General features: G+C 40.2%; 1 protein-coding gene and 1 long non-coding RNA gene across 23 annotated transcripts in view; one reads left to right on the plus strand and one right to left on the minus strand.

Annotated features, from left to right (window-relative positions):
- Positions 1–25828, plus strand: part of PTPRK (protein tyrosine phosphatase receptor type K) — a 533907-nt gene that overhangs the window by 433262 nt on the left and 74817 nt on the right. For all 21 annotated transcript variants that reach the window (XM_077353420.1, XM_077353429.1, XM_077353439.1 and 18 more), the window contains 2 exons: positions 4806–5079; positions 10847–10883. In XM_077353420.1, coding sequence (XP_077209535.1) covers positions 4806–5079; positions 10847–10883 — 311 coding nt within the window. The remainder of the gene's footprint in view (positions 1–4805; positions 5080–10846; positions 10884–25828) is intronic.
- On the minus strand, positions 428–24858 carry LOC143845322 (uncharacterized). Of its 2 annotated transcripts, XR_013234364.1 has the most exons (4): positions 24317–24858; positions 11993–12096; positions 1447–1534; positions 428–820 (listed from the first exon to the last, which is right to left on the minus strand). It is a non-coding gene; the product is annotated as an uncharacterized LOC143845322 (long non-coding RNA). The 2 variants fall into 2 exon arrangements; XR_013234362.1 differs by lacking the exon at positions 24317–24858 and having other exon boundaries at positions 11993–14928.

The following is a 25828-nucleotide window of genomic DNA, read 5'->3' on the forward strand; positions in this document are numbered from 1 at the left end:
TGTATTCTTTGCCTGTTCCGTGAACGTGCCTATTGAAACAGATGTTCTATAATCCAATTCCAATCTGTGGGTGCTGTCAATCATTCCTTAAAATGCAGCATGCTGTGGGTAGTCACAGTTCTAATCATGACATAATCATGTCTTGCCTGCCAAATGTTATCTCATAATCTCTAGTAGTCTTTGTAACCTCCTGAAAATGTAAGCCACACAGCAGACACGACATACAAAGGAGACCAGATGAATCAGTATTTAGTATCAGACATTAAGATTTACTTTTACTGAGCCTGAGGTTCCCTGCTCAGCCAGTAAGGGAATAAGCATTTACTTTGTCAGTGAGCCATGTAAAAGTGATCTGCTTATCACAGGCAGCATGTACTGGTTAAGCTTCAGTACTGAACTGTATCTTCATGATTTATGAATATGCCACAATATTGCTAATGAGTTACGATGGCTGTCGGTTGATTATATTCATCTGTGTATGTGTGCAGGAGTTTTTTCAAGCTGTAAACTATATTGGTTCATTTTCAAGCATAACGTAACAAGGAGCTGTTTAATTCATGTCAACTTAGTGCTCTCTCACTAATTCACATAGGCAACAGGCAAAGTAAAACTTCCTTAGACTGTGTTACTTAAGACTGCCAGTGGGGGATAATATAAAAAACTCAATCTATGTTGGAATATATAGAGAATAAGTCTATATTAGCCATTGCTCTGATATGCTAGTTTGGTAAACACAATGTTGTTCATCAGTTATGCAGCCTCCTTGTAGCGTGGCACGGAGTAGTACAGGATCATTTTTGCCACTTAAACTTTTGCTGCCCTGAAATAGAAGAACTGTAGTTATTCTGACCTTAATGATAAATAAATAAAACATTAAACATTGTCCCCCACCATTACATACATTGCACTCTACTTCCATTCTCTCCCAGCCCTTTTTCTTCTAAAATGGGTGGATATTAACTGATCTTCTGGTACTTTGGAGAGCAACAATCTTGCCAATTATTTTATCTTGGCAGCTTGGAAGAATGCTCTCAGAGTGTCTGCAGAGGCAAGCATAAAATGTCTGTGTTCCCAAATGGGTAATCCAGTTGCTTGTACAAATCTTTGATCCTGACCTATGATTACTATTATATAAGCCATAAGTTAGGACATGAAGCAAATGTGTTATTTGTACAGAAAATCCCAGGTGGTCCACAGCAAAATCCCTACACAAAAACACTCTGCAAAACAGACATGAATATGGGTGTGCACATGAAAAGCAAAGATATTTTTCAAATTTGGGTTTGGGAACAGCCTAAATACTGTTATTTGAGAGTATTTGGATTTCCTGATACCATTTCAGGATTTGAGAGGGAAGGTGTTCCAAAATTATTCAGGTTTTTTAAATCTCAGGTTGCCAGTACTGCTTGATCAGGAAGAGCTACACATGCTGCATTGATCACATACCAATAATAGGCATCTTGGAGCAGCCTGCAGGACTCAGCACTACCAGAGCTGCCTCCTGTGAGGGACCAACTCAGGCCAGTCATTGTATCTAGTGGGGCAGAAAAAGATGCTTATGAGAGAAGGGTTCAGATGACAGCACCTTAGAACATGCCACCATCTCTTCCTCTGGTACCACCTCTAGCCTATCCTTCTCCTCCTCCTCCTCCCTCTCCTCTTTGGAAGGTCTACTACCCTGTGGAGGAACCAGAGAAATGTCCAGTTCTTCTAGGTCTTCAAATGGCCTCTATATCCCTCGGGTGATAGTTGAGAGATTCTCAACTCCCCAAGGTCAGCCCAAAAGACAGCTCAGGCAACTGGGCCTCTTCTGCTAAATCAACAGCTGGAAGAGGGGCAGCCTGGGTAACAGATCCCTTCCCAATGCTAACTAACTTCCCAATGCTACCTCAGGCACCTCTACAGATGGTGCTGCAGTGGCAGCCTAAATGAAGATGATCTTGTGAGGCCTATTCCAGGTTGGTAGAAAACTGCTCAGCACAGGTTTTGGAGGAAGCTGGAGCTCTCTCCTTCATCTTATTACTCTTCTGAGAAACCTTTCCCTCAAGACACTGTTGTAGTTCCCTCCCATTGCCTGTTCTTCTCCACTGGACTACTTCATCAGAATAGGATTACTGCTAACTGATTTGCCCTTGGGCCTGACTCATTAATCTGCTGCCCTTCATTTCTTAGCACTAACTGCAATTCTCTTTCTCAGACCCCCACAAGACCTAACTTTCTTTTTTATAAAACTACACCTAGGTTTGCTTTAACTTACTTCTTTTTGAAAAACTGTTCCTGGCTTTCTAGCCTAAAAGCTACCAAACCCAGCTGAGATAGAAGTATGGGGCTCCTTTTAACAACTTTTATCTTCCTCCGGGGTTTCGTGAAACCTCAGAGTTTCTTGACAATCCTGGAAATAGGTGGGAGTTAATTAATTATTAATATATTTTGAAAATTTGTTAAAAATGTATCAGGTGATATGACCATAGATGGTCATGTAGAACCCCTTCCCAAAATGGCCAATGATGGGTTGGAGAGGGTGGTAAGGGGAGGGGCCCCAGGTGGGTGTGTACACAGCTGTGCTTTCCAACCATATTCTGTATGATCATGCCACATCTGGAGTTTCTTGAAGCCTGAAGAATGTTTCAGGGGTTCCTCAATGGTAAAAAAGTTGAGAAAGCTAATCCTTAGCTTTTATGAAAATTGACTTTGGGTGGGGTCAGTTGTTTTGAAGCAAGTCAGTGTAATTTATTAAGTAAAGGTGTGCGGCCTTTTTAAAACTACTTTGCTGTTTTTTATTTGGGAAGCCTAACAAAAGCCTTTTTTTTTTTTAGATCACTGACTAAACCCTGGGCTAAAATTTATGTGATATATTATTTTTAAAATATCTAAACACTCTCCAATAGATAAGTGTAATTAAAGCCTAACCAGAAATGTCTTTCAGAACAGGTAAATTAGAACACCCACAAAAGAAACACCCCCTCAACTCCATTAAACCTTTCCCCAGAAAATATAACACGAGATCTCTAAAGCAACTATTGAAGAACAACTGTAAAACCAGAACAATGCTTATGGTTGAGGCCAGCTAGATATCCTAGAGATATCAAATCCTGGGCCTCCATCCCATCCCTCCACCTTCCTTTTTCTCATAGAATCATAGAGTTGGAAGGTACCTCCTGGGTCATCTAGTCCAACCCCCTGCTCAACGCAGGATACTCACAACCCTATCGCTCATCCAATGTAACCTGCCACCCCCTTGAACCTTCACAGAATCAGCCTATCTCTCAGATGGCTATCCAGCCTCTGTTTAAAAATCTCCAAAGATGGAGAACCCACCACCTCCCAAGGAAGCCTGTTCCACTGAAAAACCGCTCTAACTGTCAGGAACTTCTTCCAGATGTTTAGATGGAATTTCTTTTGAATTAATCTTCTCCCATTGGTTCTGGTCCGTCCCTCCGAGGCAAGAGAGAACAACTCTTCTCCAACCTGTACATTGCAGCCTTCTCCTCTGACTCTTCCTGACACTTAACATCCTGCTGCCTGAAATTACTATCTGCCTCAATAATTATGGTTGATGCTGCCAGCTATTTTCCCAAGATTTAAGATTCTTTTTATTGCAAATTTTATTGGTTTACCCAAATTGTGTAAACTGCTCCAAGACAGAATGTCTAGGAAGGGTGGTATATAAATCACTAAATAAATACAAATAAAAGGTAAACTTCTAAAAACAGCAACAACCTGGACCCCCTCCCCCCCAAAAAAGCATGAACATTAAAATTTAAAGAACATATGTTATATGAAGTGTTCATTTTTTCAATCAATGTTTGGTATACAAATCACATAGGGGCTGAAGGCAAAGGGAGATTTTTTAAATACTTCAAATATTTACTCTGCTGTTACATATTTTAAAAGAGTTAAATTTGCTTTTGTCCTGTATGGCACCTGCTATCAGAACATCCGAGTGCTGATTACCAATTAGTCTAATGTTTCAGCTGTTTGCCTCTGTCCCCTATAGGGAAAAGAAGAATTATAATTACACTTTCATGCAAAAATGAGATTTTTTATGAGAAATGACCAAAAGCTGTCATTGCGAGGAAGGTATTGCCAAGTTGAGGTTGAAGTTGGTGATTGTTTTTTTTAAAATAGGCTGAACACCATCTGCTTCAGCAATTTGTGATGTTTTTGTCAGTGGCAACTATCAGGAAAGGAGACAAACTATTTGGAGGGAGTGGACAGATTTCCATCCATCTGTGCTTGTATTACTGAACGTCGCTTATACTTTAGATCTACGTAGCTGAGAGCCAAGCTAGATTGCACAGCAAGGTCAAAAGGTGGAAATGCCTGTCAGCTCTTCTGCCTCTTAATAAGATGACAACTGCAATTCGGTGTTTTGAGCAGTGCCTGGAAACAGGCCTTGAAGCTGAACTTTCTATAATATCATTCCAAAGGCCAGTGCTTACTTCAAATGTTGCAAGTTATCAAGAAAAAGCTTAATGCATTACAAATGTCTGTGCATAATATCAGTCTCATCTTGGGTTGCTTAATAACATAATGTTTCAAGGCTTTAATGTTCAGAAGGGTTTTTGTGATATTTCATTGGATATTCTGGGGGACTAGGGATGGATGGATGAATCAGGGAGGAAAAACTAGAAAATAAAATCAACCATGCACTAATGAGGAAAATAGTTCTGAGAGACATAAACTGTAGTTTTAAGGCATGTTTATCTCCTACTTGCTTGAATTCAAAGCAGCATCATTTGGTAAAATATATCTTTGTGTGTTACAGTTTTAACATCGTTTTATGTTTTTGTTGGTTTGAATAGTGCCTACCAGATTGTTGTTGAAGAGCTGCATCCTCATCGAACGAAACGAGAAACTGGAGCAATGGATTGCTACCAGATTCCAGTCACATATAATAATGCTCTGAATGGTGGCTCACCATATTATTTTGCTGCAGAACTGCCACCTGGTAACCTTCCTGAACCAGCCCCTTTCACAGTTGGTGATAACAGAACCTATCAAGGCTTCTGGAATCCACCTTTGACTCCTCGTAAAGGATATAATATCTATTTCCAAGCCATGAGCAGTGTTGAGAAGGTGAGTGACCTTTCTTCTGGATCATCAAATGTGTTAGGGTGATAATCTGGATTATCTACTCGAAATTCTGATGTGGCATGGAGACACCTTGTAAAAGAACATGGGTGCTGCTATGGTGGACCAGAGTCATGGTCTCCATCTAGGCCCATTATGCACAGCCGCTAAAATGGCGATTTCGGGTCACGCGGAGGGGGAAGAAGCGAAGCAAACCGCTTATGCACGGGACGGGACGCAACGGCGGCAAAACCCAGATTAACCGATTATGCATGCGGTGACCCCGGCACCGCTTCTGGTTGTGCCCCAGTCACCCGGAAGCTGCGCTTTCTTCCGCATTTCGCTAACGTGGGTGGCATGCATCGAATCTGCGGCCGGTTGCAGCCGGCACCGTGCGTTATCGGTGATTTTAGTCGCCACCATTCCACCCTGAATGTGCGCTATCCCCCCCATGCATAATGGGCCATTGTCTAGCATCCTGTTTCACTGAAATAGCCAATGAAATGCTCTTAAAGCAGGACACAAGCTATGGTTTCTGCTGTGTTTTTCCACCTAAGCTGTCTCTGAATTTGGATGTTTTATTGAGTCGCCATGACTAATGATAGTGTGACATCATTTTTATCTACTGATTTAAAAAGCCTTTCACACAGCCTCTTACAGTTTTTCCGGAATCAGATTTATTTTAAATTTTAAATCTTTCCTACAGTTACTGGGTGTTCTTAAGATAATTTGTATAGGCATGGGTTTGCTGCTGTGTGGTAAGTTTTGTGGTGTGCAAACAGAAAATGGAGCTGGATCACCGAGGCAGGATTTTTGTGTAAACAACAAAGGAGATTTATTTATTTACAGATTGGTTTCAAGGAATAGATCAACAGTGCAGGTCACCAGATAGACAAAGAAGAAACCTGACTGAGGCACATTGATTTAAATTAGTTATGGCTTCTGAGAGTAGTTTGAAATTTCTTTAATAGTTTTAGGCATAAACAAGCTTTTACTAACTATCCATTAGACTGGGTCCTCTCTCACACACAAGTTTCTACCCATATCAGCCCACCCTTTCCCAGGAGTCAGATAAATGGTACATGGTCTGCTCATTACCAGAGAAAGGCCTAACAATTGGGTACTCTGTTCTCTCTCAGGCATAGAGCTAAACCTCTCTGCCACATTACCGAGTAGAGATACCCTTCACTCTGTCTGCTCTTTCCAAGCCAGATCTGAGCTCTCCCTTAAGCTGAACTGAACTCCCCCTGCACACTCTCAGCTGTTGTGCTCTCCTGCAACATTTCATCCCCCTTCTGAAAGGTTATTGGTTGCTGGGGCAGCACTCCCAGCGAATGGCTGTTTTGCCATTCATGGGCAGGACCATCCATCATAGATATGCCTATCCATTTCCTTTATTATTATGAGGTAGAGAAAAACAGTTGTTTCTACGAACTTGCTTAACATATGCATCACTGAACTTTTATCACTTCAGAGAGGAGTATGCACATGGCAGCCATTTCCAGATGATGCATAACAAACAGCTTTTAACTAATTATCTGTTTTGAAAGAGGTTGATCAAGTAGCATTATGGTCCTCTTGTCTGACAGAAACTGTATTATGAGGCTGCAACGAAGGTAAAAACTGCATTACTTTTGTGCTGCTTGCGTCATGGCCAGAGATGTCTAAAGATATTACAGGGCAGAAAAGCCACATGAGCATATATCTTGTGACAAAAAAATATAATAATCTCTATTAGGGTAATTTGTTTCTCTTTAATGTTATCCCAGAATTTCTCCCCTGAGGCACACTGTCTTAATTCACTGTCTTGGCAGGCACTTTATTGTGACTACCTGAATTTTGGCCTAAATTGTTGTATTTGGTACTATATCCTTGCATCTATTTGTGTACAGCAGAGTTCTTTGTAATTCATATTCTGCATAGTTAGTTAGTAATAGTAACCATTACAACTTGAACATTTTCATCAATAGTTTCAGGGAAATAATTTAAGTCATCTGTGATTCTGCATTTCCAAGAAAATAGCTGTCCTGTTGTTTTCAGTGCTTACACAGTTTGGAAGATTAAATGGCTTCAGGATAAATAAAATCCAGGTGGCTCAGCAGGTTAATAAAACATTGCCAACTTTTCAGGGTCTTGCACACCAAGCCTCAATAAAAAAAGTTTTCTAAATCAGTCCTTGATTGTAAAGGAACCCCCATGCTTTTGGTATGTTTGTGAAAAGTCTCAGCACACAAGTCTGCTTCAAAATTGCTTGACTGCTGTGAAGGTACGAAAGGTATGGCTGCATATCGCCACTGCTATTTCCTTATGGTTTGATATTTTGACACAGTTGTGTACTGTTTTCTATTTTGGTATGCATACTGATGGAGAACAAAGCAACAGGAAGTTAAATATTGCAGGCAGCTCTAGGTGTGAAAAGCAACACAATTTGATAAACCCCATGCTGCTGTCACCAAATCATTTTCTTTTGTAAATGTGATGGGAAAGAGGGAAATCGTATTCAGAACAGTAGCGGAGATATTTAAAACTTCCATTTAAGTATTAAGTATAGTTTTGCATGAAATCTCTGTGTTCTGGTTATTGTGTCCTAGTAACAGATGGATGGGGGAAGAAAGGGGGAGATGGGCAATTTAGGGGAGGTTGCCACTAGATTGATAGGCTCCAGGAAGGTTAATCTGCTGTCAAAAGAAACCAAAGCCATTTCTACCCTTCCATTCGGATTTCTGCTGCAGCTAGTAATGAAGAGATCACAGCTATCAATGGCTTTGCCATTCACTCTTCAGAATGAAGTCTTGCCTAATGTCTATAATTATAAAAAATTAGCTGTTCATCGTAGCAAAATAAGGAAAATGTCATAGCTAGTGAAAATGCATGCCAGAATGGCTGTGGAGCTGGATGGTTTTTCAGATGATTTCTAGAGTAATTTTTTAAATGCCTGGCTGTCAAATTTATGCAGACATTAATGCAGATGACAAGGACTCATTGGGCCTGTAGAGATGTAATATTCCTGGTCCCTTGAATGTGGCAAAGGAATTGGGAACAGATTGAATACATCCTGCCATGTTACCTCTCTGTTTCTCTCATTGGTTTTAACCAGGCTTTACTGTTTCATTGGCACTGATCATACCAGTGTTTAAGACTTAGGCATAACTATTCAAGTTAAGAAACTAGATGCGAACCCTTGTTTGAAATCCTAATTAACTGCAAAGTCTAGTAGTCATAAACATAGTTGTGGTTGGTACCGGTGTGGTTAATATGTATCAGTCAGCTGGCAAAATATTGCTAGATTGCAGAGGATATGGAGGGAGTGAGACTGTCCTCTTTTGGTCCCAGTTAAGCTGATGATGCCTCCATTGTGGCCACATCCTTGTCCACATAAATGGCCTTCATACTATATGTCACTGGGATATCTTCAGCTGTGGCCTGAACACCGTTCTCAGCAATCCAGCTACTTTGTCCCCCTGTACCTGGTTTCAGGCATGTGATCCTAAGTGTCTGGAAGCCTGCTCTTTTTTTATGCCACCTCATATGGACCCTGAAGATGTAGGAACTGTAGTATCATATTATAGCTCCATGAGCACTTTAGAACAGTCTCCAGATGATGGCACTGGGGATCAGACTCCTATTTCCCTAAATGAAGAATTGAGATTTTATAGTGAGCAAATGCTCAGGATAGCTAAGGTACTGGATAATGATATCCCCATGTCACAAAATAGGCCAAAGGATATAATTTTGAGTCACCTTTATCCTGACTCGCCTGATACTGTGGTGTTTCCTGTTGCAGAAGCCCTTTCTGACTTAACAGCACCAATTTGGCAAAAAACAGCATTTACCCCAGCTTCTCGCAGGGTCAAGAATTTATACAGAATCTTGTGAATTTCTGACAACTCATTCACCTCCAGCTTCATTGGTTACTGAAGACATGCCAGTATGTCAAAGGCCTGGTCAACATTCTTCTCCATTTTCATTCATTGAGCAGGAAGCTGTATTCTTCCACAACCCTGAATTGTAGGGTCCCAAATTACCAAACCTTTATGGGTGGCTACCAGCTCTCCTATGAAAGAACCTGTCACAGTAACTGAACACTCTCCCCATGGAGCCAAGAGCCGACTTTGATTAAGGACACTTATTTTCACATTGCTGTTCATTGCTCACATAGAAGACAGAAGGTTTAGAAATTTTTCAGTATTCAGTCCTCCTATTCAGCCTCACTACCTCTCCAGGCCCTTTGTACTCTGGATGTCAGGAGGGCTCTGTTATATCATATTGATTGAACAAGACCATTCCAAGTAGATAAGACTTTGTTCATATGTTACTGGGGACTGAAGAAGGGAAAAGCTGCTGCTTCTCAGTCCCTCTCTAGGTGGGTTGTAGCTGTCATCCATTCTGGTTATGAGGCAGCTGGATATCCTACTGATTGTACATTCCATTAGGGTGCAGTGTTGCTTGGCTGTTTTCCATAGGCCCTGCAGGGTCCTGCTTATGGACATCTGCAGTGCTGCAGCATGGTCAGCAGAAGACACATTTGTGAAGCTTTGTGTTGTAAGCCAGGATGGATGTAGATGTGGGCAAAGCAGTTCTTCCATCATTTTTCCAGTCAGAGCTTCGCTCTGCTTTCTTAGTGAGTAGCTTGCTAATGTCAAAATGTGGGGCTGCATTGAAGCTGGAAGATGAATACAGAGTTGCACTTACCTGAAACTTATTCTTGAACATCTTCTGTTCAGACACACATTCCTTCCCTCCTGCCCTGCTGTGAACTCTCACATAGTCATTCCACAGTAGCATGTGTTTGCTTACAACGGCCTGGCAAAAACTGAGGGAGAAGGCAGTGAGTGCTTCCAGAGCACATAACCGTTTAGGCTGGGAAAGCTGTTTGCTTCAGCTCTGGAGGAGCACTCAGCTTCTAGCTGGAAAAATGTTGTCCACAGGAGGCCTGTGCAGGCACAGTCCCAGTGTATTTCTGCCCAGAAGATGTCTATTGGCAATAGGTAAGCACAACTGTTTTCCCTACCAACATCTCTTTTACAGATTAATATTTAATTTTCCCTAGCTTTTAGGGTTATATTAATTACTAGAACTATGAAATACCATTTCTACCTTGCAGAGAATTTCTAAGCTTTTTTTGTGTTGGCACTCACAATGGTCATGTGATGCATGACACTAGCGTGCCCATTTTACAAAGTCCATACACTGAGTTCCTCTGCAGAAGTGAATGCTGGTATACCAGGACCAAATCCAGTTTTCAGTCCCCTGCATCACACTGATTCAGTGAAAATCTTTGGAACAAGGACTACTATTTTTAGTTTCCTCTGTTTCTTCTACCCACCTCGCAGATTCCCATCTAAGTGTTTGCCACTTCTAGACCCAAACAGGAGACAGGAGAATAGGTTTGCCAGGTTTCCCTGTATAGCACAAAATCTTCCACCAGTAAATCTTCCTCTCTTAATCTCTTTGTTAGTATTTAGTTATTAGAGTCTCCCAACATGACATCATCATGCTCAGAATTTCTACCCCAATTTATTGTAGGAAGGGGCCCTGGAAGGCAGCAGGGTTCAGTAATGTCACATTGCAAGACAGACACAGTAAGGCAGCTTCTTTCAGTGAAATCCATGCTTTCCTTACAGTGTATTGTTTGGACTTTAAATTTAATCCCTATATGACATAACTAGCTTGTGTTGACTTTTCTAAGCTCTTCCCAAGCTGATGTGAACTGTTGATGATGCTACTTCAGAAGCAAACTAATTGTTTTTTCTCCTATTTCCTTCCTTAATAGGAAACCAAAACTCAGTGTGTTCGGATAGCAACCAAAGGTAAGAACTTTCCCTTTCTCTATAGGTGGATTTTTATAACTTGCTTTCGGAGCTAATTAAATGTGACATTTCTATTGCTGGGAATTTGTCTTTAGAGCTTGGTTAAAGTGCCAGCAAAATGCTTGGCTTTCTGTTCCTATTGTAAAATGCAACAGGGTGCAACATTTGTGTACTTTTTTGAGGGTATTGAGGTCTTTTCCCACTTACTGGTAAGAAGATTATTGCATGAGTAATCATGGTTTTGAGAAATTAAGGAAATTAATTTCACTTTCTGAGGATTGATGGGCTTGTTTTTGTGATCATCTGAAGAATGAAAGAGGACTAGGAAAAAGTTAACTTCTTATTTAATCTATATATGGTTTAATTCCCAGTTTAATTTGTTTTTTAACAATCTTTTTTTAAATAACCAGCTTGTTATATTACACCAAATCCTTTGATTATTTTATATGTGTAAGGTAGCCAACTCTGGCTTGGGAAATTCTTGATTTGAGACTGGTTCCTGGTGAGAGTGGAGTTTAAGGAGGGTAGAGAGCTCAACATAGATGTAAATGCCATAGAGTTCACCCTCCAAAGTTGTAATTTGTTCCCCATGAATTTATCTCTATAGTCTGGAAATCAGTTGTAATTCTGAGAGAACTCTAGGCCCCAGCTGGAACCACCTGGCTACGCTATTATAGAGCATCTGTGGTCAAAATCACCTTTTTAATTAAAGTGAATTTAGCATATTGGGATTGAGTTTTGGGTCAGTGTTACAAAGACAGCTTTGCCGAAGAGCTGTGAACTGTTTAGGAACATAAATAATAAAGAAACATGCATCTGGATTCTCTTCCTGAGTTTAGAGTTATTTGATGAGACTCAAATAATGCTGGCAAGCATATAATTCTTCCCTGAACAACTTTCAAATAGACGCTTTGATCAGTATAAAATAGCCATAATTTTAATCAACAAACAAGTTAATGCTGGAGCATGTTTTTCAACTTGGTAGCAGACTCTTAAAGATTAAGCAAACTGTTTTTACATATTATTTTACAAGGGTTTGATCTTTCATCACCACTAACTGGGAAATACATAGAAGTGGGAATGTAACGATTTTGTATATTGTCACTTACTTCAACTGATTTTGGAAGGTGTATCTGGCATGTATTAAATCTTGAGGGATGCTGGTATGGGAGTGTGCTGCTCTTGGTCATTCTGAGTCGCCTTCCATTAATACCTACAACAAAATTTAAATTGCTTAATACCTTTGAGATTTGGAGCATTGCCCAGTATGGAAAATATGAAATCAAATTATTCTGATAAAACATCACATAATCACAAGCAATAAAGAGCAAGAACCAGAAATCACTTTGCAAGCTACTTTGGCAACCATCCCAAACTCTGCAACAGACTCGTTATTTTCTGTAATACAATTTTTAAGCCTGTCCATCAGCCAAAGTTAATATTTCCAGATTACTCTAGCTGCATTACAGTTTAATGGCAGCTGCATATAGAAATAATGTTATGCTTTGGGGCCCTTCCCCAAGGATTTTACTGGGTCTTTTTTTTTTTTTTTATAGAAAGTTTTTATTTTATTTTCCAGAGTTGAAAACAGTGAGATACATGCAATCTACATTGTTAGTACAGAAAAGGAGAGCTATACTCTTCATTTGATACACTTGGTTCCCCATTTTTAATCCCTTTTGTAAATAGTTCAGGTAAGGGCCCCATTATTCTTGAAAGGCCTCTTAGTGTCAGTTTGGCTATCTTGGTAAGATCAGCTAGTTTATTCACCCAGTCTTCTGTCGAGGGTAGTTCTTACGTTTTCCATTTCTTGGCCAATTCTAGTTTTGTTGCCGTCGTCGCATAGTAGAAGAAGCTCTGTATGTGGGTTAGGAAGCGCTGTGGAAAAACATTTTGGTTCCCTGTTTCAATCTTACAAACCCTCTTCTCTCCATTTAAGATTATAGACTGGCTACAATATTATGGACTTTTACCCAAAGCTTATAGACTTTTTATAGACTTTTTCACGTTTGCACCACATTTAAAAAGAGAAGTCTACTTTGTTACCATCATTTCAACATTTGTTTGCATAGTTTCTGATAGTTTTAACAATCATAAACAGTTTATACTTAACATAGTCCTAGAGCCCTCCACATTTTCACTAGAAAAAGGGAAAAAAGAGAAAAAAAATACTTAGTTGTACGGAAAGAAGGGAAACAAATATATATAAGTATACATTGTTGATACCAGAAATAATAAAATGGAGTCTTCATTAATTAATAGAAAATATTTTTCGTTAGTTATATATACACCTCCTCAGCTAGAAACCTTTTTTTAGTTATGCTTTAAATTTAGGCTGGAAGTCACTACATAGATATGCTAGATAATTCAAATTCAGCTATCATAGGAAATCTCAAACCCCACACTATAATGTAAGCCCATTCCATTAGGTGTCTCCTTTTAGTTATGCTTTGATTTTGGGCTGGTAGCCGCTGCGAAATTAGGTTTAATAATACAAATTCAGCTTACTTAAAAGATCTTAGACCCCAGATTAACTTCTTAACTAGTTATATTGCCTATATGGCTACATAAAGGAGGTAAAGGAGGAAAGGAATTTCGACCACTGTGTTGCATTTCCATTCCCCAAGCTTCTTAGGGAGGTCTCATTTCGAGGCTTATTACGTCTTGTGACTCCCGTTGACTGATGTTCTGTCCCATTGGTCTTTGGCTGGGAAAGTATAGTTGTAGTCTTTCCCTCGGAGTATACATCGATAAATCTTGAAGCAGTTGTACCTCCTGGACTCCAATATCAGTACAGATGTTTTTCCATGATGCTCCTTTCAATCGATTGCTTTCACCGCAGATCCATATGTCTTTCTTGAGTATTGTTGCTTTGGAGTGGCTGTATATCTTCTCAGGCAGGGTGTCCTTATCTGAGCTGCAAGACTCTGACATCCCCTTTTCTATCTCCATAATTTCAGATTCCTCTTCTGCTGGTAATTTTCCATCTTGTTTAGAGCTATCATCAGCCACTACTATTGGTTCATCATTCCTGTTAAAGACTTCTTCCTTAATGCCTTTAAACTCCATGAGCATATTTTTAAGTGAACCATTTAAAGATTCTTTCAAGTCTTGTGTTTGTTTGTCTAGAAGATATGCAAATTTTTTAAACGAAAACATGTTCCAGGTTTGGAATTTTGTTAGACTTAATATTTGCAATTTTGCAAGTAGCCAGTAGAGGTCCTACAGAGTCCTAACGAAAGCAACAGTGTTTTTAATTAAAGGAATGTCTCTAAGGCTTAGTTCTCGCGAGATTCCATGGCTCTAATCTCTCTTATCTTCGAAGACGAAAAACAGATATAATAAAACAGATAATAAGAGCTGTTACTTATTAGATTGAGTTGATTTAAGTCCTTCTCCTGATTAGAAAAGAAAATTAGCCTGCCTCAGAATGAGGTGGCATCAAGCAGAGCCAGAAACGGGGGAAAAGTAAAGACAGAGAAGCGGAAAAGCACTTGCATCTCTGCGTTGATTAATGATTCAGTATCTTGGAATCTGGCAGCTTCCCCCCCTCAGTATTATCAGACAGTCCTGTCAGTCTGGCTTGTTTGGATTAGCGAGAGCAACTCTCCACGCCGAGAGTTCATTCCAGGGAAGAAGGTGCCGAGGGAAACCCCACTCACTGTTTGCAGGCTCGATCTGATGTCTGCCAGATGTTTTCACTCCAGAGTTGTGGTGAGTCGAAGGTCTTGCTGGGAGGTATCCAATTAGCTTTGTAGATTAAAATAAGCTTTGTAGATTGCAGAGTTGAAAAAGGAAGAAAAGGAAAAAAGATTTTAAGATGGCGGACGGCGCTTGCTGGACCCTGTGCACACTGAGCTTACGTTCCAGTGGGAGATTAATTTCCCTGCGGAACAGAGAGGCCCCAGAGATTCACAAGGAATTCCTGAGAAGATTTAAGGGTGGGTTATCGTACCCAAAACCCGATTCTGTCAATCACAGCAGCGATTGACCCTCAGTGGAACAGGAGCTCGAAGTATTCGAGCTATCCAAGTGCCATGGCTCCGCCTTCCTGGATTTTACTGGGTCTTAACATATGTGAGCTTCAAACTGTAGAGCTTTTTTCAGAAGACAGATTGTATGTTGACTGATATGCAGTACTGTTCATAGAAACTCTAGTTAGAAATAATTTTTAAGAGCATTTGCAAACTCAGCTGGTGAATTGTCACCTTGTTTTCAAGACACTTAACTTTTGAAAGACCAGATTCTTAACAGCCTAAGTAGCCTCACTCCAACTTAAGCGACCAACACGGCTACCCATTTGAATCCAACTTAAATGGTTCTTCCACTGGAGGAAGAGTCATTTAAGTTGGCGTGAGACTCCTTGAGGTGGAGGAAAGCTTCATGGAGGATACTCTGCTTCTTTCCAAAGTGGCAATTGTATGGAATGTAGAACCTTTATAGTATTGCTCATGATATAAATCATATGCTTACCTGTTCCTTAGCAATAATTCCCTATTTCTGTAATTCCTGCCTTTCTGTACATTAACTAACCCAATGCTCTGACTGAGCACTTGAGAGATAGCATATACCCACCCAGCCACTAGGACAGCCTTTCTCTACTTTTTTACCATTCAGAACCCCCTAAAATGTCACAATCATAGAGAATATGATTAGGAAGCATAGCTGTGTATGCATCCATCCAGGGCCCCTCCCATTCTCATAGAATCATAGAATCATAGAGTTGGAAGGGGCCATACAGGCCATACAGGCCATCTAGTCCAACCCCCTGCTCAACGCAGGATCAGCCGAAAGCATCCTAAAGCATCCAAGAAAAGTGTGTATCCAACCTTTGCTTAAAGACTTCCAGTGAGGGGGCGCTCACCACCTCCTTAGGCAGCCTATTCCACTGCTGAATTATTCTGACTGAGAAATTTTTTTTCCTGATATCTATCCTATATCATTGTACTTGTAGTTTAAACCCATTACTGCATGTCCTCTCCTCTGCAGCCAACAGAAACAGCATCCTGCCCTCCTCCAAGTGACAACCTTTCAAATACTTAAAGAGGGCTATCATGTCCCCTCTCAACCTCCTTTTCTCCAGGCTGAACATTCCCATCATGCTGCTGCCTCCCCCGGGGCTTTGCTGCCCCTCTGCGCCACGCCACCTTGGCCTCGACGCTCGCTTGCACTGCGCCAACTGGACCCGCCGCCCGCAGGGTTGGGGTCCACTGCATTAGAGCAACCAGGTCCATAAAGTATGTCATTTGTGGGGGAGAACGAGTTATAACAAAGAATCTCCTTTCAAGTGAAGATTTCACAAAGTTTTCCTTGAGGAGGAGTCTATCTGTAATCTCCTCCTCTGTCAGCCAGGCCAGACCCAGAGTTTTAGGTGGTATGCTTTGCAGGCACCAGGCATTGGCAGCAAAGTGGTTGGCAGCTTGGTGTGGTACATCTCACAAAGCTGGTAGAGGGCAGTGAGGTGCCGCAAGGGGGTAGACATGAGACTGGGCTGCTGAAAGAGCAGCCACAAGACAGAGCCCACACATAAATGCACCTCTTTTTTTGTCTTTCATGTTGCCATGCTTAGAAAAGCTCCCCCCAGTCCCCAGCCTCACCTCCCTTTTCTTTCAGCTACTATCTAACATTAGAGGTTGCCAGATAGCATTTTCTCCTCCTTATTGTTGCAAAGGATAGGGGAGGTGAAACTGGGAAAAGACGGGCAAGAAGAAAGAACAAAGAAAGTAATACAAAGGACAAGAGGGGCCGTTAGGAAGGGCTGACCTGTAACCCACTTTCAGAGGCTTCATAGAATCATAGAAGTTTCACAACCTACTTTGAGTTCCGAACCCACAGACTGGGGAACACTGTTCTAGTGGCTGATGAAGAGTGCTGCTTATCAGAATGTTGGTGGTAAATTGTCTATTCTAAAGCACAGTATGAACTCTGAATCATTCTCTGGTGTACATCTATTTCCTGTTGCAAGAGTATCATGGAGATCTTGGTTCACTTGTGTAGCCTCTGTGAAAAACAAGGTCATTCTGTGATGGCATTTCACCTTGCCATTATTATGTTCTCTAAGACATGATACCCTGCAGTTTTGTATTTTCATTTTATAATAAGTTTGAACTTTATCATCTTGTCCTGAAAGTAAACACAATGGCAATATGTCTAGTAAGGCTGAGGTTCAAAGTCATCAGAAATTCCTGATGAAAGTTAGCACTGATCCTGAAACTATGATCCTTATTATTTGCTGATCAGCTGCATAACTTCATGTTTCTTAGGACACGGAGTCAAAGAAACATTAGAGAAATGGAATAAGATTTCATTCTATATACCTGGCATATTAGAAGTTAAGTTGTGATATGCACAAATCTTGACTTATTTTCAGTGAACTTAAAAACCTTTGAAGACTTGTGTCTGTTTTCTCACAGGATATATAAAATATTAATACATACTTTTATGTATGTTGTGACATTCCTCCAAAGTGTATTTCCCAGCAATATTGAGTTCCTTGTTGGTTTGTTTTTATTCAAATAGCACCTACTTGAAACCCAATTTGTTTTTAGGCTACCTAGTGGGAGTTGTTTACTAAAAATAAACAAATAGAATTCTTGCTTTCAAACTGTACTCTATTTGCCTTTTTCATAGTTAGATATTTAAATTGTCCAGAATGTAATGTAAAAAAGGTCACAGTACTGGCTGGATCAAAAGTACAGCTGAGATCATATGCTATGGGATATGGAGCAGAATCCAAAGTGACCTTTATAGCACATGGTATTTCCTGCCTGGAATAGCTTCCTTATTTGTTTCAGTGGCATGATTGACTTCCCTCACTGAAATGACTAAAGACCTATGCATGACCAAAACAATGTAATGGAAGCTATGCATGCAATTAATATGCCATTTTTGACAGCCATGATCATGCACAAATTGTTCCTCATATCAGCCTAATTTCACAGGCCAGCCATGTTGGTCTGCAGCAGAACAGCAGATATCAGCACAACAGCACCTTAGAGACCGACAAGATTTCAGTGGGGAGTATACCCTTTTGAGAGTCAATGGTCCCTTCGTCAGATACAAACTTGTATCTCATGAAGATAGATTCTGATGAGTAGCCATCCTAAGAGACTCAATTTTTGTTCTGTATCTCATTGAGGAAGCTTTGACTCTTGAAAGCTTATATCTCAAAAATCTTGTTGGACTCTAAGGCGTCGCTGTACTCAAATCTGCCAGATCAACTTGTTTCACTTTCACATAGAGGTGGTGGTCCAGTTTCATTTCTTTCACATGGCTGCTTTTGTGTCTGTACAGTACTTGAATTTACCCCCCAGAGTCATGTTTGTGGCAAGGAATTGTAAAATTCACTGGGTGTTTGTGTGAGGAAAGTGTGGGCTCCTGTGAAACTCTCTAAGAGTCTGCAGGCATCATCTATGTCAGGTCCAGATTGAAGTGGATAGCCGTGTTGGTCTGAAGTAGCACACCAAAAATAAGAGTCCAATAGCACCTTTAAGACCAAGAAAGATTTATTCAAGGTGTGAACTTTTGAGTACATGACCATATATGGTCCAAGGAAGAATGCATGCACTCAAAAGCTCATGCCTTGAATAAATCTTTGTTGGTCCTAAAGGTGCTATTGGACTCTATTTTTGTTATGTCTAGTCCAGTTAGATCAGCAGCTGTTTATGTGTGTCAAACTGATTCAAACACTAAACAGTGAGGCTGGTTCTTCTTTTTAATGTCATATTAATCTGTGGTCATTTTTCTTGGTTTAAACTATTGGTGGAATGCATCAGGGTAGCAACAGCAATGGGTTAATGGAGGTTTCATGACAGCCCTGGAAGGGTTTCCAAAATGGGTGGGAGGTTATTAGAAGAAGAGGAAGAAGAAGAAGAGGAGGAAGAAGAAAAGGAGTTGCTTCTTATATGCCATTTTTTTCTACCCGAAGGAGGCTCAAAGTGGGTTACAGTCGCCTTCCCTTTCCTCTCCCCACAACAGACACCCTGTGAGGTGGGTGAGGCTGAAAGAGCCCTGATATTACTGTTCGGTCAGAACAGCTTTATCAATGCTGTGGCAAGCCCAAGGTCAACCAGCTGGCTGCATGTGGGGGAGCGTGGAATCAAACCCAGCTCACCAGATTAGAAGTCCACACTCCTAACCACTACACCAATCCGACTCTTTGTTATATATTTTTTTAATTTGTTAAACAGCTGTTGGTCATGTTGACCCCCCCCCCTCCAGGTGCCAGTGATGGGCCTGGAGGGTGGATGGGAAGGAGAGGGGCTCCAGGCAGGTGTGTACACAGCTATGCTTCCCAACCATATTCTACAAGATTGTGCCACTTCTGGTGTTTCTCGAAGCTTGGAGATTTTCAGTGGTTTCTTAGTAGTAAAAAGGTTGAGAAAGGCTGGGTTAATGTCAGTGTGTGTGCACAGGAAGCAAGCTTGCTGCTCACAAACATCCTGAGTTGTCTGCAAAACATTGTGTTTCTTTCTTGCAGTTGATGAGCAGGATGTACCCACCACAAGCAGGTGCTCAAGTATCTTACTGACAACTATATTTGAAGTAAGGTTAGGATACACACGAGAGGTCTTGTTGTCTTGCAGTTGTCCTTTCCACAAAACAAGGATGTCTTTTTCAGTTTTCTCAAGTGCCATATTTGCACTCCTCAAGCAAGCGTACAAGAACCTGATTTCACCTTGGCAGCCATCCACAAAGCTCCTGTTCTATGGCGGTGGTTGTTATTATTTCTTAAAACAATGGTAGCTTAATATTTTTAAATGTTGTTATCTGCAACTATTTTTAAGTGTCATTGTCAGCTGCCTTGAAATGTTCAACAGAGAGCAGCAGATTTAAAATGTTGAAAATAAATCAATATAATTAACAATGGGCAAAATCTTTTTTAAAGGGATGAATTGTATGTATATATGAGTAGAGTTCCTTTGTACATACAGGTTTGTGTGTGTGTGTGTGTATGTGTGTGTAGTGTTGGAAACCTCTGGGTTGTTTTAGCAATACCTGAAGCTTGTAAGATTAAAACTTAAGTGATATTTCTTTTTCTGATTTCTACTTAATATTATCAGACTCTGAATGAGTCTTCGGCTTAATTCAGAGCAGAGCAGCATGCAGATTACACATAATTCTCTATATATTTCATTTCTTCATTTTTTTAGTGTGATGATAAGATGTATAAATCTTTAATGCGCTTAATGCTACCCATATGCCGTGTAGAAATCCTCAGAAATCTGCAAAACTGGGAATCAAGACAGTACTAATAGGCTCAGGAAGCTGAATGCAGTCCTAAATCGTTCTAGCAGCTAAAGATTTGTCAACCACAATCCTAATACTTCTAACCTCTAACATAACAAATGTTGGCTTCTTCAGCTCATCCCATTATATCTGGGTATCTTAAATCATTTTACCAACCGCTCCCTTCTTTCCCTCCCCCGGGCTCCTAAATTGAAAGTATAACTGTGGCATCTGTGCTTTTGCCCCGAGTGCTCTCCTTCTGTGCTACAATCAGAGAGCTTTTTCTCAGATTTATGCTTCTGGGCATATGGACAACTGGAAGTCATTTAGCGCCACCACAGTGTCCTCATTTCTTCAATATATTATCCTCATCCACAAGCTTCAGTTCAAAAGCTGTTGGCATTTCTTTTTTTATAATATACATCTTAATATGTTTTGCAAAATTTTGCTGAATTTTCTCAGAACTACATTTTAAAATACAGAATATCTATATCTATCTTTCAATATAGATTTAGATATATACACACAGAGAGAGCACCAGTGCAACAGTGCAGCCAGGAACAAAGGCCAGCAATTAATTCCTTCAGTTATTAGTAATCTTAAGCATCCATCAGGATTCTTGTATTTAGCATGGCTGGTATAACCGATTTGCCTACTGACTGGACAGATCATATTTGCTCTTTTGCGCCATACATTTAGAGGAGTGCCAGGTGTGGACTATCACTAGTTCTGACACCATTTGATGGAATTGAAACTTTGATTACTTCATCCTTTTTTGTATTGACTTTTGGTTAGAATAGATTTAGTGCTGAAAAGTTATTTTTTCCTCAGTAGTATTATTTTCTCCTCAGCTGTGAATGTAGTTAGATTTGCTGAAATGGCCTCCAGATTAAAAAAAAAAAACTTGGTTCCCAATAGTGAGGAAGATCTTCAACCCCTAGAATAACCACAACCATGTATATACTATAGACAACGTTTACATGAATAGTGTCCTGTTTACATGGCAAATTGCATGGTTTGAAAGTGAATGGCTAAAAAGAGTGATCTTAAATTGTAAAATGTGACAGTAGACAAGTAATGGGCCCTATTGTGATCTGCTTTGAGCCACTTGTATCATGGAGGGAATTTGGAGCCTATATTGAATGCCTATTAAGGCATTGCCCATTCACAGAGTGAAACTGGGGAACCTACTGGTAGTCAGCTAGAAAAGAATATTGATTAAGGATACTATTATATCTGGTGACCAAAATGCTGTCATTTTGAATGAGAGTGAAACATTGCATTGAGAGATGCTAGGCTGGGGCTTTTGTCTGCTTACACCAAAAATTAATTAAAGCAACATGTACTCAACCCTTTTGTGAAGGAAGGCCAGGAAGGCAGCTAGAGACCCCTAGTATACTAAGAATTTGTCTGGATTCATTTATAATGAAATTTGGAAATCCTAATCAGAACACGGTATTTCAGATGTGATGCATTATATAGTAGCATTAATGCATTGGCTGTTTTATTTTCAGTTCCTTTCCTAATAATCCATGGCCTGGAATTTGCTTTGGTTGGTTGGGCTGTCACAGCTCATAAAGGTTGTTTCCATGTGGGCTTTTTGCTTCAGGGTCAGTGCTGTTAGGCAGTTGGTTTTCTTTCCTACTTTCCCATAGCATTCACATGTCTCTTGGGGCTTCCCTTGCTTTCCCCTGATCTTTTCCACACCTGTTTTGCTGAGAAGCTTTCAGAAGGACTTCAGCAAAGCTTGAATATCTCCCACATAGGTTGGAAAATTCAAATTTTCCCATTCCCACCTAGGTGGTAGCCATTTTCCCTGCCCCTTCCTCCATGTCAGCCATTTCCTTCCACCACTGCCATGGGATCTTTTTAGGGTTTTTTCTTTAAATTGCATATTGTAACAATAATATAACTATCTGTGTGTCTGCTTCTCTGAGTTCCAGCTTTCTCTGGTTCATTTCCCAGTGGAGACATAAGTGGCAAGGCATATCTCCTCAAGGACAGGGGCAAGAGATTTGCAAAAAAATGAAACCTAGAAATTCAGAGAACCTGATATATAGATAATCACATCAACATCAATGTTGTTACTCTTAAATTTATATCCCACCAGTCCCACAAGTGGCTCATGGCAGGTAATGATATTAACAAGCCCCACATAAAACCATACATTTATAACCAACAACCCGAGCTTGATTTCAATCCTTTAAATACTGGTTAAAAATTCATTTCCATGCTCAAACTGGTAGTTTGTTAATTAACCTTTTGAGTGACCCTTTCGTTCAACTGGCTAAGCAAAATGTCAAATAAACTTCAAATTATGGGTCTGGACATCTCAACCCTTAGCATGCAAGACGAAAGGACTATACTAAAACTAATATCACAGAGATTAGAAGATCAGGATACCCAGATTCTGGGATCCTCTAACAACAGTGTATGTTCTCCCCGCTTCTGGGATATTCCCATAACATACAAATCCATGCCCTTATATCTCCAAAATTTGGAAACATACCAGTTAAGAAGAGCATTTCTAGTAGCTCGCTTAAACATCTTTCCCTCAAATGTCACCCGAGGTAGATTTTTAAAGATCCCTCCTCAGGAGAGATACTGTTTACATGGATGTAGTGTCCCTGACACATTGTACCATATACTTCTTGTGTGTCCTAAGTTTGAAGTATATTGTCGCATGTTAGCTAATTATCTGAAGAAACTGAAATTCACCTGTGTTAATGAGAAACATTGGATTAAAATGATACTAAATGTGAGGGACTCAGCAACTATTATAAAAGTAGCAAAGATTTTACTGGCAATTTTAAATGAAAATCTTTTTATGATGGATTTTACATCTGAAACTGTTTGAAATTTTTGTTTTATGCTTTGCAATTTTATGCCAATAAAAGTACTTTGATTCTAACCAACAACCCTCTTTGGCAGCATAAAAACTACCTCCTCCAACTCCACTCTCAAACTGTAATCTTGTGCCACAGGGGGCCAATAAAAAGGGAGGTCTGATATACTGGCAACCCAGGGAGGGGCCCTGGATCTTAATCGCACTGGCCTCAACCACAGACCTGGCAGAAAAGCTCTGTTTTGCAGACCTGCAGAACTGTGACAGCTCTATCAGCTCTCCTGGGAGCTTATTCTACCTGGTCAGGGCCAGGACCAAAAAGGCCATGGCCCTGGTCAAGGCCAAATGAATGTCTCTCAGGTTTTGGAGGGGAGAAATGGTGGAATTTAATATCACGCAATTTTAGGTAGAAGACATCACGTGATTTTGCCCCACTTGCGGAAGTAGTGCAAGTTTTCTGTGTGTATTGCGCATATTTGCAGACCTCTTAGATCTCTGTGTGTGTGTCTGTAGCCTAACAACCTAATGTATGGAGACATCAACCTTGAGAATATACCAGTTAGTCGAATCTGCAAGGAGATGATTTAATTGAAAATCGAACTTTGACAGTAGTATATTCATTATTGCACATCCAAACGTCTATCTAGTTTTGAAGACCTTTAAATATGAATGATTTATCTTGATTACCTGAAATAAGAACTGGTAAAGTTTGGAACTATGAAAAAAATATTAGTTATTTTTGGCTTTTACAATACTCTCCAAGGGCAACCTCCCACTGTTATTTATACAGTGGATGTTAGATGTACAGTAACTAAATTTCCATTATTAACGTATTTTGCAGAGCCTGAAGTAATAGTTCCATTTGTTTTCTTCATGTTACCCCATTTTTCTATTTTCCTTCTTAATTTAATCTTTCATCTTCATATAATTTATCACACTTCATTAGTTCCCTCTGAGAACAAGCTATTTTCTCCTTGCGCTGGCTCTAGTAAATGGATTGAAAATTAGATTTTTTTTACCTATAACATTCAGGCTCTTCACTGTCCTATGGAATGGACTGAATCCCCTCTGCAACAAATCAATCTTCCGTGGAAAAACTAATAGATGACTTCCCAAAGCTTTATGTAAATGTAATCAGATTAGCTATCGCTATTCATCAACCTGCCTTCTTGTCTTCCTTCAAATTCCCCCTTACACTCTTCTACTGTGAAAAATTCTTGAAATAGTTACTTGTTTTCAACTTACTATTCAATAAGCAGTACTCTAGTCCTTCATCTTATTCCCATTATATCATGATTAGACTGTAATTTTTGCGAGGATATTTACAACCCCCTTCTTTATTGTTTTGCAGCACACTTACTTCTTCACATGGCATATCTTTTAACTTCCATTGCCCCAAGCAGTGTACCTTTATAAGCTCATGAGCCTTGTCTTTAAGAGTCTCTTCATGTCACCTGAATCTCTGCCAACAAGAACAAGGAAGCATCAAGTTGATTACTAACAAGATATACATTTGTAGTTCCTATCTCTTATTATTGACTTTATCTGGATCTCTGCCAATAAAAACAAGGAAGCTCCCACATGATTATATTAGGGTTACTAACATGACATATGCTGCCAGATGCCTGGAAGCAGTGATGGGACAGTTCAAGCAGAGTTGTCTGAATATCAACCCATCAAAGACAGAGATTATTTGGCTGGATGGGAAGGGTCCTAGTGAGGAAGCACGACTGCCCAGCTTGGACGGGGTACAACTATCAGTAGTTCACTCCACCAGGAATCTAGGCGTGATACTGGATGCCTTCCTTTTTATTTAAATGCAAGTCACAAGAGTAGCACAGTTGGCATTTTGGCATTCACCAAGCTAAGCTACTAGCACTGTACTTGGCCCCAGAACACCTAGCAACAGCGATCCATGCAACAATAATTTCTAGATTGGGTTTCCATAACTCACTCTATGCAGGCCTACCCTTATCCCTGCTACAACTGGTATAGAATGCAGTGGCCATGGTCCTCATGGGTCTCCTCTGGGACCTCATTCCACCAGGTGGGGGCCAGGATGGAGAAAGCTCTGGCCCTGGTTGAGGTCAAGTAAACTTCCTTGGAGCATGTTGTATCTATACATATATTGCATATATATTGCATATTTATTCAGCTATGTTTTAAAGCACCCTGAGCCAAAAGGGAGGGCAGTATAAAAATTAAATAAATAAAATCTATTGTCATAGTTCCTATCCTTTGATTTAGGGTTGTGCGATTTGGCAGCCAAAGCACATCATAGGACAATCCTGTACTCACTAATCTGCTAGCTGTTAGCTGTTAAACAATTTTGCACTTTTTGCTCTGATGGTGTATAAAGCAAAAATTGGCGGTTGGGGTTCCTGTTTTGTAGAGCTCCACTTTAGTTCCATCTTCCAGTGCAACTCCACATTGGGCTGATGTCTGCACAGGACAGCCATGGACAGATTTTCCTCCAGGCAGTAAAAAGTTCTCCCTCTCTGTGTTGTTGTTGTTAGGTGCAAAGTCGTGTCACGACCCCATGAACAATGATCCTCCAGGCCTTCCTGTCCTCTACCATTCCCTGGAGTCCATTTAAGTTTGCATTCTCTGTAGCTGATGTGAATGGCTTTTCCCACCCTTTTTTGCCACCGTGGGGATAGGAGCTTCCCAGAGTAGCTAATCTGTTTTTTTTAATGTTTTTTTTACCAAATTGGGAGCTTTTTTCTCTAAGGGTCCTTAAAATGCCCGCAATGTATCTGCATAATCAAGAAGTTTCCAAAAACCTATGACTACATGGATTATGAAACATTGGATCTTATTGATGTAGTGTCATGAAAAATATATTTTAACATTTGAATTTAGAATGGTGCAA

Source organism: Paroedura picta, chromosome 1, assembly GCF_049243985.1.
Source record: "Paroedura picta isolate Pp20150507F chromosome 1, Ppicta_v3.0, whole genome shotgun sequence".
NCBI lineage: Eukaryota > Metazoa > Chordata > Lepidosauria > Squamata > Gekkonidae > Paroedura > Paroedura picta.